We start from the raw sequence: 16,770 nt of genomic DNA, 5'->3' as shown, positions 1-16,770 counted from the left end.
AATATAAATCAACTTATCGTAGATGTTTGAATGTGTAAAGTACCAGCAATAGTCTTTGTGTTAAATTATTACAAAATATTTTGCTAAACAGGCAGTGGGTGGGGGGGGGTTGTTGTCAGTTGTGATTTGTTATTTCAGATGTCCCTCAGAGAGTGGAGCTAGGGGTTGCCGAGGACTCCTTGGAGCCTCTTCTTCCATTCTCCCTTGTGCAGTGGGAAAACCACACTGTGATGCAGTTATGTCACAATGTTCTTAGTGGTCAAGCGGTACAAGGTCACATGCAGTTTCTGGCAGATGTTTATTCTGAGCACTCTCAGGAAATGCAACCGCCGCTGTGATTTCTTGATTAAATTGTCTGAATTATTTTACATATATATTTGTCAAAATTGTCTAATTCCTTTAAATAAGATAGAGTGGAATAGAACACCCGCATTGCCATTGTACGGTTCATATACCATGGACTGAGACTCCAGGTTTGAGTTTCAACAATGAAGAATGAGAGAGAGAGAGAGAGAGAGAGAGAGAATGGAAAAAAAATCAAAGCTTAACAATGCGACACGGTAATTGATTTTAAATCTCATTGTCTCACATCGATGATGTAATTCGTATAGTTTCTCCATACAAAAGTCGGCTACACTATTTTTAATTCTACACATTTTGTAATTCAATTTAGGACGTCAGACGCTGAAACCGGAAAAAAAGAACAAGACTAGCTCCAAAGGGGGGCGTGTCAATTTGTCGTAAATCTCATCACAAAAAATCCTAAAATCACTACAGTCTTTTAGGGGGAGAATTTTGTAGTACTGATGTCCTTTTTACATGCAAACCTATTATATAAGTGCCAATGTTAACGTCAATGAAGCGTCCCTTTAACTGGGTTTATACACGTAGTTGGAAATGTTACGTAATGTCCGCTTCCACTAGAAGGCACTTGTAATTGCTGTCAACAATACACTGGCATCGTGCCTTTTGTTGTTGTTGAATTTTTTAAGTAATTAATTATATTTTTGTTTCTATCGCGAGCGTCAACGTGTTGTGTGACGTCAGTGAGTTCTATTGGCTAGCACGGACCGGAAGTGGATGGCAAGCCACTCTTTTCTTTTTGCTCCGTGGCATTTTGCAACACTGGCTTGCTTGTCTCTGTTGACTTCTCCCCTAACCTCCAGCATGAAGAACAAACGGCGAGGGACACGCACATCATGAGGTGAGTATATGGGTTTGCACGACAAACTTGTTGTGGGGGACGCTTTATTGACAGACAAATAACTGGAAACCGAGAGATAACCCAAAGTCCCTAAGCTTACGGCACAACCCGGTCGACTTCCGGTTTACACAGTTCAGAATAATTGTTGACACGCAAGAATGATTGATGGTTCACTTTGCCTTTTATTAGTCAGGTTGTAAACACAGTTTGTCCTAATTTCCAAATTTCGCTGCATCACAGGAATTTAAAAATGATTTCTCGCTAATTGTTTCGTGTACAGTTAATGAATGACCTAACTGAAGTCCATCCATCATCCACTTTCCATAGTGCTTGTCCTCATTAAAGCTGGAGGCAGGTCACACCCTCCAATGGTCAGAGCTATGGAGAATTGAAAGTCTACAATGAACATGCATGTTTTTGGAACGTGGAAGCAGTTAATAGAAAAACCATGCAAATCTAAATTAAACTTGGTCATCGTTTATCTTTGTCTCGTATGGTTTGTGAATTTTCTTTGAGATGATTGAGCTCATCTGTCTCAAACGTCTGAGATTTGGGGTTCCTTCCTGTGGGGAATTTGTATGTTCTCACCGTGGTTGTACGATTGGATTTTCGCCGACTTGCTCCCACATTCCAAAAAACATACGTGTTGTGCAATTGTCCAATGCCATTATTGTGAGAGGGCATGGTTGTTTGTCTATGTGTGTGCCCTGCAGTTGGCTGGCGAACAGTCCACAGTCGGCCAAATAGCCAACAATTATGTTAAATTCACACACAAAAACCTCTTGGTTTACCACATGGGAAAATAACAACCCTTTTTTTTTCGCAGTTGATTTGATTATTAAAACCAAATGAAAAATAGGTCATTTTGAAGGACATTCAAGATGATTGTGTTATCAAAGTGTACATAAGAATTACAGTCGTAAAGTCTACTCGCACCCTGCTGCTTTTCATTGTAGCCATGCAACCTATTTACTCTGGAAAGGACATGTAATCACCAAAGCTGGCAGGTTAGAAGAATTGCACCTCTATGGTCTGCGCTTGATTAGATGAGCTTCAAGGCTAACCTTTAAACAGTTTTACAGTCAGAGAAAAGCTGACTAGAGCACTTTTTATCCACGCTTTACTGTTATTTTCGACTCTCATCCTGTAACTAATCGAAAAATATGAGACACAGTTTAACTGCAAACTGTAGCTGTCTTGACACTTTCAATTAAAACTGTGCATATTTGTTAATGCAGAATATAACTCTTGAACTGGAAATCATGTTGTTGTACGTATTTGGTCATAATGTGCCTCACCCTTGTGTCATCTCCTGAATTCAACATTAGTATTTCTGTGCGAGTGTTGTTCATTTATTTTTTTTAAAGACTGTTTAACAGGAAGTAGTTTACTGCACGTTTGTATTGTTGAGCAATCCTAACAGGACCGTTGAGTCTATTTGAGAGATCTGTGTGTTTCTTATGTTAATTTTGGAGCTTTGTGGTCTACTTTGACTGGGGTGTTGCGTAACTGGCGTCAGCCTGGTTGTGTCTGGCTCAGTAGGTGACATAAATCATCCTCTCTTTTAAACTACTCAACAGCCGATTTTAATCAGGGATGGCTTCATGTCTTAGCACATCAGGTTTTTGAGATATTTTCATTTTTTGTTTGTAAGTTCAACCAATAAAAGCGTACGCAATACGGATTTGGCCATGTGTTATAAATAATGCTTATGACGTATCAGAAAAAAATATTCCACCTATTGCTGAAGCTAACCCTTAATTCATAAATCTTACTAAATATATGACTTTTTTATATTGTTGTTATTTTATTATTATTGTTATGAAAAACTGATGTGCAAGATAAAAAAAAACAGTCAGATTTAGAGACAGCACAAAAAATGCCTCTCGAAATGTTTACTTGCGTCTCTGATTAAAAAATGTAGTAGACATTTGTTGGCCAATGATGGTTTAAGTGCTCTTCATGTGTATTTTTCTTTTCTCCTCCCTAGGTGACGACTGCATGGATTTTACCAAAAGTTCCAAGGAATTTCCAACTGCAATCGCCAAAATTAGTTTTCCGTGCTTTTTTTCTTGTGAAATGTCTTGCAAGAAAAAATCTAAATTCTCACTTGTGCAATGCGTATGGCAAATTATGTTCAAAGTGATGTGAAAGAGAGCGTGAGAGCGGGAAGGGAATGCAGACTTTTTCAGCTGAAGTTTGTATGAGAGCGTGATGCCCAGACGGGGTTTGCTGCTCCACGGCCGGGTCCGCTGGCTCTTCCTGGGCCTTTTCTTGCTACTGGTACTGCTGTTTTTCGCCTACCTGCTGGAGTGCACCCCTCAAGCCGACGTCAGCATGGTCCTTCCCGGCATCGCTGGGGAACCCTATGGAAAAGAATACTACCAGGCCTTACTGCAGGAGCAAGAGGAGCGCCACCTGAACCGCGCCGCCAGCCTGAAGCGACAGATTGCACAGCTCAAGCAGGAGCTTCAGGAAATGAGCGAGAAGCTGAAGCTCCTGCAGGACAAGAAGGAGCTCCCCGAGGCGCAGGGCTTGGCCGAGAACAAGGAGCAAGAGCCGGGAGATCTGCTGGAATACCTGCACTCTCAGATTGACAAGGCCGAGGTCAACACGGGGGCACGCCTGCCCAGCGAGTACGCTCTGGTGCCTTTTGAGAGCTTCACCTCATCCAAGGTTTACCAGCTGGAGATGGGACTGACACGACACCCAGAGGAAAAACCTGTTCGCAAAGATCGCCGTGATGAACTGGTAGAGGTCATCGAGGCGGCGCTGGAAATAATCAACAACCCCGACGAGGAGGACGGTGTGGAGGATGACATGCCCATGCAGAGGCAAGCCTACAAGGAGGGCCACTTCATAGAAGGTATCAGCTGATGTGCCTTGAAACGAGCTGTACCATAGTTACATACTGTGCTCGGATACTGCAGCCCATTACTTTGCCAAAAGAAAGGAACACATATGGACAAAACACTACTTGATGCTTTGCAAAGTCTGACATGAGGTGTGTCGTGGTGACGAGGGATTCAATTAACAATTCTTTTAATATTCAATCAGAAAATGCACAAACATTTTGATACAGTTTCACGTTTGGTCGACAGCATGTCAGAAAGTAAGCCAAATTGTGGATCCTTATTTTATATTTGCAAAGATAAGCAACCTGCTTTCATTCAGGATGACAGAAATCAGATCATATTTCAGGTTGAAATGCAGAAATTCAAAGGATTTGGATAACTTTCATGCATCTCTAAACGATCGATAATCAAATGACTACTCGATTAATTTTATAATCGATTAGTTGTTGATTAATCGTTGCACCTCTAGATGACTTTCTTGCTATTGTGTTCATCTCGCATTTGGTCCTCATTTCATAGAAATATAGTGATGCCTTGAGATCCGAGTTCAGTATGTTTCATAACCATGCTTGTATCTCAAAACACTCGTATTTCGTTAAGCTGATGAAAATGCCATTAATCAGCTCCAGCCTTTCTGGAAAAAAAAAACAACAAATGTTTGTGTTTATATAAGAAAAGTAACACTCTATAACATACTTCATAAAACTTACAGTTGTGATGCAATTAAATAGAATGAAAAATAATTTAAAAAAATGTTTTGGTCACACTTTCTCCTATAATACACATTATGCTGCTCATTTTGGTTTTCACGCATTGGCCCGATGAGCGCATTATACTCAGTTATACTGTAATGGAGGCTCAGCTCCTCTTTCGACTTCTCAGGACAGTAGGCTTATTAATTGTTCTTTGCAGAGGACAAAGAATATATGCCAATGTGTATCATTATATTAATTGTCTGCATATATTTTGATATCCGTTGCTTAAAGATACATAGGTGTTAATTGTTAGCCTCTGTAGAGAGCTTCCAAAACACAGTCCGAAGCAAACAAAATGAAATGGGCTTTGGGTTAAAAGACATATTCAAGCGGTTATAGATTTTTCACAAAGCTGCTCAATATGGGCGCCACCTGTGATACGACACACGTTTCCCATTTTGTCTTCCCCTTGGAGGATTTTGCGCCATGTGCAAATCTGCATTCCTGTTGTGTTTTTATTGAGCTTCCTCAAATGCCAGCTGCACACTCTTGTTTTACTTTGTTCGAGCATATTAACACACAAAATGCCGTTTCATTGCCTTGAATGTAATTCTTCACCTTTACAAAAAAACAACAACTACAAATGTTGTTTTTGAACACCGTCTGTAATATAAGATTTCAAAACAATGTAAAGTCATTGTCATTATATTTGTAACAATGCTTTAATTAATTTTAACCAGAACATTTGAATTATTATTACCATTCTTTACTGATTCGTTGGGATAAATCATGTAGTTCTGTTCCTGTTTAGATGAAGTCACCAAATGTGGTTGATTTCCCTATGAAGGAACTATGAATCAATATGTTGGTGCCAATAACTGCTTCACTGTTCTTCAACAAGTTCAAAATGAGCTTTGAGAGGTTATTTTGGGAGATGTCCGATCACATCCTCGCTAAGTGTGTGCTATCATTTTGTCCTGTGTTGGCAGGCATGTACAGGACCGAGCGCGACAAAGGGTCACTTTACGAGCTCTTCTTCGCTAAAAAGGAGTCCAGCACGTTCCGCCACGTCACCCTCTTCAGGCCTTTTGGTCCACTGATGAAAGTCAGGAGCACAACTGTTGACACCTCAGCGATGATTATCAACATCATCGTGCCACTGGCAGGCAGGGCAGAAACCTTTTTGCAGTTCTTGCACAACTTCAGGTGAGGACGTTTGATCCTCCAGACATGTTCTTGCTTGTCATTCAATACTCGCCCAGCTTTTTTTTTTTTTTTTAATTGTTGTTCTTGTAATTATTGTAGAAAAAAAAAAATAACACTGACTGCTCATAGGGAGGTGTGTGTACAGCAGGACAAGCGAGTTCACCTCACAGTTGTTTATTTTGGCCAAGAAGGGCTCCAAGAGGTGAAGTCATCTTTGGAAACAATGTCAAGGTTTGTCCGTTTTGCTTATAACAAGCTATTGTCTTTCAGATGCGTCATAAAAAGAAAATATTACTCTATTTTTTTTGTCAGAGAGGAGAGTTTCTCTAATTACACTCTGATCCCGGTGGATGAGGTGTTTTCCCGAGGGCGGGGCCTGGATATTGGAGCACGCGCTTGGACCAAAGGCGACGTTCTTATGTTTTTCTGCGACGTCGACATCCATTTCACGTTGGACTTCCTGAATACGTGTCGTCTCCATGCAGATCCAAGTAAATTGTTTTACTTGTTAATTAAAAAGTCTTTTTGTAATGTTTGAGGCTAAACATGCTGGTTATTCTATTTGATAGACAAGAAAGTCTTCTATCCAGTGGTGTTTAGTCTGTACAACCCTGCCATCGTTTATGGAAATATGGAGCTGGCTCCACCTGTTGAAGTTCAGCTGGTTAGACCTTTGGACTAAATAATTTAATCCTGACCTATTTTGCTACATAAAAGAGTATTGAGCATAAATGTCTGTCTGAAATAGGTTCACAAAAAGGATGCTGGTTTTTGGAGAGATTTTGGCTTCGGCATGACGTGTCAGTATCGCTCTGATTTTTTAAGTATTGGTAAGGGCTGATCTTTCATTTATGACTCGTCAATTTGTCCAGAACGTCACTGATCATTTTCCCTCTCGTAGGGGGTTTCGATCTTGAAGTAAAAGGCTGGGGTGTCGAAGACGTGCACTTGTACAGGAAGTATCTTCGGAGCGACCTCGTAGTGGTCCGGACGCCGGTGTCCAGCCTCTTCCACCTGTGGCACGCGAAGCAGTGCGCTGACGAGCTGACTCCAGAACAGTATCGCATGTGCATCCAGTCCAAAGCCATGAACGAGGCCTCGCACTCCTACCTGGGAATGCTGGTGTTCCGGGAGGAGATCGAGGCTCACCTCCGCAAGCAGGCCTTCAAGCCTCAGAACAAAGCCGAGGACTGAGCAACTTTGCGGACAAAGCCTGTGAGATGCTGACATTCTCAATGCACAGCTGTAGACAAATGAATGTACAAAGAACAACTAAGTAGCTCGTTGAGCTACTCCAAATTGAAAAGAGCAGATGATCACATCATTGCTTACCCTGCTGTGTTTTGTACACATTTTCAAAAAAAAAAAACAATCATTCAGCGAGCAGGTAAGGGCGTTTACTTGCTGTGAAATGGACCCAACATCAACACAACCATATTTCTCGCTGCTGCTGAGCTACCTTTCAAATGTATCCTCAGTCAATAGATTTCAGAAGTTGACATTTCTTAAACAAAGGTGGAATTCCATATGTTGTGTTTCAGAGCTAGGTATTTGGTTTTGCAAATTGGGGGAAATCAACTTTTATTGATTGTGTAGCTATTTTGTTCAATTATTGGTCAGTTATTCTATTTATTTGCTGTTTGATAAAAGGGACCTTTTTGTATTTTCTGTGACAGTCAGTCACTGTCTTAATAGAGAAGCATGTTAATGTGATTGTTGAAGGTGCAAAGATGTGAGCATGCAAAACTAATAATGATGGGTAGAAAGGTATTCTCCGAAGTGTTGTTTTCACCCGGCAAGGCTTATTGGCACTATTTATTCACAGTACTGGACTCTGTTGGAATGGTACATTCTTGTAAATGTTTTTTTTAAATATTGTCTTTTGTTCCCGTGAATTGCTTATTTCTGTTCTCATATCCACCTTGTGATGTTTTGACTCCTGCAGAAATTCTTTACTTTTATTTCAGAGACCATCTTAACTGCTGATGTTAGATGCATGAAGTCACAACCCAGGAGCCAAGAACTGTTTCAAGTCAGGTGGGGCGTTCTTTGCTGGTGTATGATTTTCATGAATGTTACTGCAACTAAAGTATTTAGTAGAACACTTAGTTCATTTGGTTAGTAAATATTGTCCTCCCCTCAGCCAAACAATTGAACACAAAGGAAATGTGCAAGGAAACGCTTTATTAGCCAATTTTCCCACTGGACTCAGAGAAGGCTTCATTCTACAACTGCTGCTGCTACGTCATTGCTATCTGTTGGCTTTTTTTTATCTAATGATCGACACCTTCCTTTCCTTGTCCAGCGGTATAATTTATACTATAAAATGTTGCAATAAACTTGTCAATTCTTAAAATCTACAATGGCATTCACTTTTCTTAATTTAAGACAAATAGCATAATATGGTTGGATTACTCATTTGCATACAGCAAATAATGTGGATAGACAGTAAAAGAAATCCAAAGAATCCCGGAAAACGGCATGAGATAAACCAAATGGAAAAGTCTTTCACGATGGGGATTTATTGTGCTAATGTACCATGTGTTCTGGCTGGACCCCCATGCTCTTGTAGATCTCTTTGAGGATAAGCAAAGCTGTGTCTTCAGATTGCCTACGAAACACAAATTTCATATTCATTATTCCTTATCAATAGAAATGTTAGAAATATAAAGCAAAATCACACCCTCTTGCACACCACCAGGCGGCCTCATCACATTAGCCAATTAGTGTGAGTACCATTGCATGTGGTGTATGCAGCGGATACACTGCCAAACTATAGATTGAAAAAGTCTTGTACCAGTAGCACAGATGACTCTGAAGGGCGAACAGGTACTCATTAAAACTCTCAATGGGCTTCTCCTGCAGAACAAAGTCAATCCGATTCCCTCCGTTAAGCATCCCAATCTTGACCTCAGGCTCCTCTTCTTTTTGTGGTTCGGGGATCTCTGGGCTTTTTTGTTCTGAAACTGAAACAGAGCATTAACATTACAAGAAGAGCCACACATATCCAATTGGAAAGAGAGAGGCTCACAATCTTGCACTCTTTTCTCCTGCTCTTCAATCTGATCGGCCACCATAGCCAACTCTGCCTGAAGTTGTGCGGACGAGGTGTGGGCGCGGGCAAAATCGTTGAGTGTCTGCCATGCGCTCCTCAACGAACTGATAAAACCATGCTTCAGGTCCGAGCCCATTCTGGAGAGACTCTCTTTCAGCTCTGAAACGCCAACATACATTATGAAAGAGCTAAAGGGGACCTCAACTACACAATGTCAGTATTAAACATTTATAACACACTTGACTCTATTGAAATGACCACGCAAGCAATAATTTTTTTTCTTACCAAGATGCAGCCTTTTCCTTCCTTTGTGATGTGGTATCAAAACAGGCTTCAATTCCAAGTCTGGCATTATCATGGGCTCAATCCTGTAAGCCACTGGGTCCAACTGAAACAGATGAGACAGTGATGAGTCACATATGAGGACCGATCCCATGTCTGCATGTACATGCCTGTTTTAGACAAAATTCTGTCCACATCAACATTCGTTTGCCGCCTGCTTTGTATACACAAAAAAACAACCAGTCGCTCTAATCAGTAACTGCTCATTTTAACCAGCATCAGGGGCCTGATGAAAGTCATTTCTGAAAAAGAGCAAATGTTGAAATAATTTGGGTATGCTACTCGCTTTGGTTTCAACAATCTTTAAAAATGCTTTGCAGCAGACAGGTTTTTGCTCATTGTCTGACAAACCAACCCCAAACGTCTGACAAAACGGTGCTTCTTTCGTAAGCGAGCTCATCTGTTTGGTGTCTTCATTGTAAATAGTGTACATCAACAGGCTACAGAAGCTTCTTAAGGGAAAGAGCCATTTAAAAATAGTCATATGACAAAATAAAACCAAAACAATCGATTCATCAATTAAATTGATTAATCACCATGCCCTACTTTTGATTCATTCATGGTCCGCTTGGATACACAATGAAGAGGAATGCATACCGGATGGTAAATATTGAAGAATCCTTTGCAGGTTGGAAGCTGATAGTCCTCTTCAATCTTCTCCAGGCCTCTGACAGTCAAGAACATGCCGATTGGCGAACCCAGGGCAAAGAAATTCACTGGACTGAAGTCGAGATTGTGGTAGATCACCGACACCTGGGAAGCAAAGCATGTATGTACGCTCATTTCAACAACCAATCAAAAGGGAGAATCATCTTCAAGCGCTTTAACGACATGACCACATGTACCTGTCCAGTGCCAACTTTAAAATAGTTGTAGTCAACATGCATGGAAGAGACGCCTGCTGGCAGATTCTTCTCCGGACTAGACTCAGCAGCTTGTGCAGGCTCTACAACTTGAGTGAGCACCTGCAACTCAGCTTGCTTCTCCTGAGCAGCCACCAATGTACACCAGAACAGGTCATACAACTGTTTAAAGGGGTCCATTTTTCCAAAAAATCAATTTGACAAACTTGCCTGTTTAGTCAATCTTTCTTTGACAAATTTGGCAATTTTCTTTCGGGGGCCAAGTGGAATTCCCATCTCCTTCAAGTCCTCAATTGTACACAAGAGCTGAAAAAAAAATTAACAACACAGAGATAAGAGTGTCCTCATTAGGGCGGCAGGTGAGCTGGAGCTAGTCCCCAAGAAATAACTGCCCTGATCTAGACAAACAACTTTTTACACTAAAACCTATTGACAATTTTGGGTCATTGATTAATTTACATGTTTTTTTAATTGTGAGAGAAAGCAGAAGTACCAAGACAAAACCTTTGCAGGACAGGAAGAACGTGCAAACTCCACACAGAACCACTGCTGAAATTCAAAACCTGAAGTGCATCACTCAGGGAAACATGCTAACCGATCATTTAGCATGCCGAATCATGAACGCAACAACAACATGAAGTAATTAAAATAATATAGAATTATAGTACACGGTCACAATCCATTCTATGTGATTTGCTTTTGCATTCCAATACCCAAATAGATAAAAGCGCAATTAGAGTGACTGATGCACATAGTGGGAAAACTATAATTAGCCCAGTCCACCTTTTGCTAAAGAATTCCATGGAAATACCTTTTTAAAGACAAAAATATCATGTCAGGATCCTTGCTATAATTTTCACTTACAAAAGATTCAATGTCAATCTTTTCCTCATCGAAAGTGTTCTTGTACTCGGACAGGCCAAGATGTTCCAGCGCAGCGGAAAGGTCCTCTGACTCCTCTTCTTTGGCCTCCTCCTCCTCCGCAGATGGAAGCGTGACAGCCTGTGGACCCGGGGTGGCCACCTGATGCATATGTGGCTATGATTATTTGCTGTTTGCCAACCTTGACGGATTCATAATTTAAATGGCATTCACCTGTTTGGCTTCTCCGTTGATGGTGGGCACCGCAGGAGGGGTCACGTCAGTCTTTTGATTTGACAGCAGGTCAAAGAGGATAAGGGACCCTGCAAGGACAATATCAATCATGATGACAACATGCATGAGGCAACAAAAAAATAACAAAAAAAAACACTACCAAACGGATTTTGTTCACTATATACACAGAGCAGCAACGTTATGAGCACTTGAAAAATATAATTAGCTGTAATAATAAACAGTGAGAAATTAATATATTATTGCATCATTTTCTGCTTAAGACAGACAACTGACATAGCCCCTGTATTGGACGCAGTAAATATTGTGCACGTGGTCATAAAGTTATGGCTGGTTAGTGTCCATCTAGCCATTTTCTATAGCACATATCGTCTTCTATTTATTTATTTTTTTTAAGCGGTGCGTTACCCAAGCTGTGCCCAGCAACGGATAGTCCTCCTTTGTAATCAGGGTTTCTCTTCATAAACAGGGCATGAAGTCGGTTAATCTCGAAGGCAACTGTGTCCATGATGGTCTGGCAGTACGTCGGACTGTTGTAGAACAGCACATCTAACAGTGTCTCGTTTGTAAAGTGACGTAACCTTCCAGTGCTGGGCAACGTGATTTTCTTAATTCTCCTGCAAAGACAAATGAAATGTCGTAGAGTAAAATTATTAACCTACACTTTTACTTGTTTATTGTAAAGCATAGCATCTCAAAGATGTAGGGTGCCCTCACCTGTCCACCCCTGTGGCATCTCCATGTAGAGCCGTGTGCCAATGGACGGGCAAGAACTCCACCCGACTGATGGCGTGATCGTCCAAGGGTTTCGTAAAGTGGCTCTGCAGCAGTTTTAGCGAGACACTGCGGAAGTCGTCCACTGAAAAGAGTTATCTATACTTATTATACAGCACCAAGCAAATATACTGATGATAGTCTACAAATCACCCTCTATGAAAATTAAGCATTTGATAATTTTGTCACACAAGAACAGTGTTCAGAAATTTGATGAGTATAAAAATGAACATTTAAAATGTAGCTAGAGGTGTCAAAATGAATCAATCCTAATCGATTAATTGTTCAGAGCGGATATTTTACTAAGAATAGTCAAAATCCTCTCATTTCAGGCCCACAACAGTTAATATTTGCTGATTTTTGCAGTCCTTTTCGCTTTTGTATTAAATCTAAATCACATATTTGCAAATGTTTTTCTTATTTTCTGACATGTAATCGTCCAAAACAGTAACTGAATAATAATAATTTCATGCAAAAAATAAATAAATAATACAGTCAGTTTAATCTAATACCATTTTTTTTTTTATTGTAACTGCAATTTTTGTGGCTGCGTACCCTGCGATATAGACACCAACAGGCTGCACAAATACGGGCACTCACCACACTCAACCATGCTTCGAAACCTCAGATCACATACAGGACCAATTCCATGAACCATGAACACAAGATGGTCCACTTTGGGGAGCTCACCTGGAAAAGGGAGAGGAGAATGGATTTGCTCTGTTATGACCTTCATCAATCGTTTTATAACGGTGCATTAAAATACATTAAAAAGCACAGTCTTAAGTAACAGTATTTCTTCCTGTGTGGATTAATGCGCTACAATTCCCTTACATGGAAAACGGCTAACTCCAAGTTTTCATTTTCACACTTAGACTGATATCTTCATAAATGCATTTTTTATTTTTCTTGTTTTTTTTTTCAATGAACCTTTTTCAGTTAACTTAACATGCATTTTTTTGGAACATGGAAAGTAACACGAGTACTTGGATGGGCGGGGAAAAAAAAGAGAAAATGTGAACTCTACACAGGAAGACATAAGCTTAGATTCGAACCCACAACCTGTGGGAAAGTGTAAGTCAGCTGTGTAAAGATTTTGTCTACCATCAGGGACTTGATCATGGTCATCATCAATCCCTCTCTTCACCACTCTGGGCCTTGTCTGTCCATCCTGATTCGTGCCCCACTCATCAGACAATGAAGAGGACTGGAACTGCACTATCACCTAAAGAAACATCGACAACAAAGCGTTGTCACTCATTTAAGCATGGCCATCACTTCAATCTATTTGCAGGGTTCACACAACTTTTTCAAGGTTCAGCAATGTATAACTGTGCTATAAAGAAAATAATTATTGTTTTTCAAACACTTTTCCAATTTTGAAATGTGTTACCTTTGGATTGTGCATGACAATGGTTTCTCCAGATGGGAACTCTAGTCTACGGTGCCATTGGTTGGTAGAAACAGCTTTCTTATATTCTGCCTGTGGAAATGAGAAAATATGAGTGAAATTTACATCTTAGAGTGCTGATCATAAATGAGCACACTCTTCACTAGAGGCCCACATGAGGTACGGAGAGCTAAAAACAAAAACCTTTTTTTTTTAAATCAGTATCTATTTTTGTGTAAAGAAATGCAAACTTTATAAGTGAAGGAGCAACGACTGAGACGTGCAAATGGAATTTATATACAAGGCGAGAGTAAAAGAACTGCAGAACACATTCGACAGATTTAAAGGCAAAAAAACTTTGAACTTTCAGTATTCTAAGGTATTTGGGATTTGAAAGAAAAGAGAATCTAAACTTGAGTGAGGTGCTATGCAGACTGTGCTCATTTAGCAAAAATTGTGATACAGAAAGCGAGCATAATATGATGATCCACCACATGTAACAAACACAGCACAACGTTTTGACAGCATTGAGCAAAGTTTTAAATTCTGAGAGTTACTTTCCTGAGCCAGAAACGATTATTAGCTCATGTTTCTCTCAGAGAATGTGTTGAACGATACACATTGCACTCAAACCACGCACACAGGCAGTTGTTCATAGGCTAATAGTAATTAGGTCCTCCTAAAGACTGAGGTCTGGCGATAGGCTCTATAAACGAGTACCCTCAAGGTATATCCATATATCGGGAATACAAGACAATTTTCAGAATTTTGACATGAGACTCTATTTGTTTAGTCACAAGCGTTCCGATAATATCAATGGAGTGCACTCCGGTGTGTTGCAGCCGCATTTGAGGAAATGTTTTTTTTTTTTTGTTGTTGTTTTTTGGGGGGGGCAGAATATTGATTCTGAAAAGCAAAGTTATGGCTTCCTAACAAATCTTTTGGTGTGTATTTATTATGTTAAGGTTGACCACTCCAACTGTGAAATGGATGACAAACCTCGAGTTTGTCGCTGAATTCCTCAGAGTAAGGGATGAAACGACTATCCGTTTCTCCTTTGTAAAACCAGGTGCAACGGCGAACCTCTGACTCCTCCTCCTCCCAGTAAACAGCTGATCGCATGCGGTCGTAGAGCTGCACATCAAACCGACCTCCGTCTGTACGCACAATCACATTTTCTGGGTCTGGCTGAACTAAGGGAATAAAACGGCAAGCATTTTAAACCTCTGAAGTCTATGACATAATTCAGTAAATTACAGTGAATGAAAATAAGAGACGTTGAGTAAAACTGATCATTTAGATAGTACCAGAGTTGTAGGTCTCCTCAAGCTGGAGGGAGTCGATGATGCTGAAAGGAAGCCACACACTTTTGGACTCCACTAATTTGCAGTAGAACCAGTGTGGCTGAATAGGCTCATATACATTGTAGTTGTACTGCATCATGGGACCAGCAGGCACGACTGCACCAGGAGGATTGGCTGGAGGAGGTGGTGTTGGTGCCTGCATGTGAGTGGGAGGAGGCTGTGTGGAGCATAAGAGAAAATTACTTTTTATCCAAGCACAAAAGTTACCTTCCAGGCATTTAGAATCACAAATTAAATCCAGCACAGTCAGTGATGACGTTTACCTTTGTGAATGTGGGTCCTGGCGGAGGGAATGATTGTGACCCTGAGGTGAGAGAGTAGGGATTGTGTTGTGATGTGTGGGATGTGTGGCTTGGCGGCAGGACCTCTGGAGCTGGAATATAAGGACTTGCTTTGCTGCTGGTGGCAGTGTGTCTATATGGATTATGACTTTGTGGTTGCATCTGTGGAGGTGGTGTGGTCATTGTACAAGGAGGAGTGTGACGTCCCATTGGGCTCTGATACACAGTACTGCCGAAAATAGGAGATGTTGTGTTCAACTGTGAGCTTGGAGGCATCAGAGGGGCCATATTAACACTGCTTGGAAGAGACGCCGTGACAGGACACATGGCTGCTGCTGCTGATGATGATGATGATGATGGCGGTGGGCATGATGATTGGCCAATAGAAGCAAATGGGTCACTGCTGGTTACTGGGTTAGAAAAGTAACTGAAAGTAGAAGGAGCTTGTACATTTCCTGAAGTCTGACCCAAAAAGCTGTCTTCTTCGCCAACTTCAGTTGAATCATCTGAGAGATATCATAGTGCAGATTTAAAGGAAGAAGTGATTTATCGCTCTTTGTATAAAACATGTCAGTTAAAACTAAAACGCACTGCGGTATTACTGAGCTATTACAGAACAATTAGGTATTGTTGACAGGACAAACGAAACATTTGAACTAATTAAAGAAATTATTAGTAGACTGTATAGAACATCATAACACTCGTCACAGAATACCGTCCCAACAGACAGCAAAGGCCAAAATTTAGTGTGTAACGTTAAGAAATGTAACTGTAGACGTAAATTAATGCCAATCAGTTTAGATTCGATTCTGGGAATATGACATGGTTGCAAATTGTGGCTAACCTGTCGGCCAATAAAAAACTGACAACATTTATCATGCTTTTCATTCCAGTTTCTCCGATGTGTAGAGTGAATAACAGTTAAAGTCCCATCAGGAAGTCTGCTAACTCGTTAGCTTGTATGCTAACGATTCGGCTATAGGCATTTCTTCTTACCTCCCGACAGCACCGCCGGACCAGAGGCCTGACTTACTGGCATAAAAGGCAAATTGAAGTTAAACTCCGGAGCGCCACTAAATAACAAATTTTCACCGGGATTGGGAACATTATTGTTTTTTCTATCTGCCATTTTCCTCTTAATTACACGTAGCCACTACCGGAGTAGGCAGGCAGTACGGACATGATGCGTTCAAATCTATTGGGAAGAAAGGAAGTCGAAGTCTACAGAAAACACAAAAAAATGAGAGGTTTCTATTGATATCCAATAGTCCTGTATTTTCCGTAGACTGTAAAAAATGATTTAGCATTAGTCACATGTCTGCTTTCAAATACAATACATGTGAAATTAATTGTGGCTCCAAGGGGCTAAACTCTCTCATTGAAGAGTGTCATAATATTTGTCATGTAATATAATACAATATAAAACATAATAATAATAATAATAATAATAATAATAATAATAATAAAAATGGCAATAGTAGAAGTAGTGGTATCGTTGTCGTTGTTGTTGTTGTTGCTGCTGCTATTCATAAATGCCCGCAATTTAAATAGAAAATTTCCAACACCATTGCTATAAAGTCTACAGAATTCCGAAGAAACATGAACGCATCACCCTCAAATGTACGTCA

General features: G+C 40.4%; 2 protein-coding genes across 2 annotated transcripts; one reads left to right on the top strand and one right to left on the bottom strand.

Moving 5' to 3' along the window:
• The first annotated feature begins 1,047 nt into the window (after window positions 1-1,047).
• On the top strand, window positions 1,048-8,317 carry csgalnact2 (chondroitin sulfate N-acetylgalactosaminyltransferase 2). The gene is made up of 8 exons (XM_088304061.1): window positions 1,048-1,204; window positions 3,195-4,070; window positions 5,744-5,960; window positions 6,090-6,191; window positions 6,273-6,451; window positions 6,530-6,624; window positions 6,709-6,790; window positions 6,862-8,317. The coding sequence occupies exons 2-8, from the start codon at window positions 3,419-3,421 to the stop codon at window positions 7,152-7,154; spliced, it is 1,620 nt and encodes a 539-aa protein (XP_088160187.1). The 5' UTR covers window positions 1,048-1,204; window positions 3,195-3,418; the 3' UTR covers window positions 7,155-8,317.
• A 144-nt stretch (window positions 8,318-8,461) lies between these two features.
• On the bottom strand, window positions 8,462-16,333 carry sec23ip (SEC23 interacting protein). The gene is made up of 18 exons (XM_088304058.1): window positions 16,139-16,333; window positions 15,125-15,648; window positions 14,805-15,018; window positions 14,497-14,690; window positions 13,501-13,590; window positions 13,212-13,332; window positions 12,708-12,797; window positions 12,051-12,192; window positions 11,742-11,950; window positions 11,316-11,404; window positions 11,085-11,243; window positions 10,431-10,526; window positions 10,203-10,343; window positions 9,955-10,110; window positions 9,301-9,403; window positions 8,992-9,174; window positions 8,758-8,926; window positions 8,462-8,571 (listed from the first exon to the last, which is right to left on the bottom strand). The coding sequence occupies exons 1-18, from the start codon at window positions 16,269-16,271 to the stop codon at window positions 8,490-8,492; spliced, it is 2,895 nt and encodes a 964-aa protein (XP_088160184.1). The 5' UTR covers window positions 16,272-16,333; the 3' UTR covers window positions 8,462-8,489.
• Window positions 16,334-16,770: the final 437 nt, after the last annotated feature.

This window comes from Idiotropiscis lumnitzeri, chromosome 9, assembly GCF_059441095.1.
Source record: "Idiotropiscis lumnitzeri isolate Australia: NSW breed Sydney's pygmy pipehorse chromosome 9, RoL_Ilum_1.0, whole genome shotgun sequence".
NCBI lineage: Eukaryota > Metazoa > Chordata > Actinopteri > Syngnathiformes > Syngnathidae > Idiotropiscis > Idiotropiscis lumnitzeri.
The sequence above is the reverse complement of the archived record's forward strand: the minus strand, read 5'-3'. Positions and strand labels throughout refer to the sequence as shown.

Bases quoted from the DNA above. Each gene is read 5' to 3' on its own strand.
- csgalnact2 (XM_088304061.1), top strand. From the start codon at position 3,419: ATGCCCAGACGGGGTTTGCTGCTCCACGGCCGGGTCCGCTGGCTCTTC. The intron at 6,625-6,708 runs GTTAGACCTTTG...TGTCTGAAATAG, and splicing joins CACCTGTTGAAGTTCAGCTG to GTTCACAAAAAGGATGCTGG. The intron at 6,791-6,861 runs GTAAGGGCTGAT...TCCCTCTCGTAG, and splicing joins CTCTGATTTTTTAAGTATTG to GGGGTTTCGATCTTGAAGTA.
- sec23ip (XM_088304058.1), bottom strand. From the start codon at position 16,271: ATGGCAGATAGAAAAAACAATAATGTTCCCAATCCCGGTGAAAATTTG. The intron at 13,591-14,496 runs GTTTGTCATCCA...TCATTTCCACAG, and splicing joins AATTCAGCGACAAACTCGAG to GCAGAATATAAGAAAGCTGT. The intron at 10,527-11,084 runs GTAAGTGAAAAT...TTTTTTTTTCAG, and splicing joins AGATTGACATTGAATCTTTT to CTCTTGTGTACAATTGAGGA.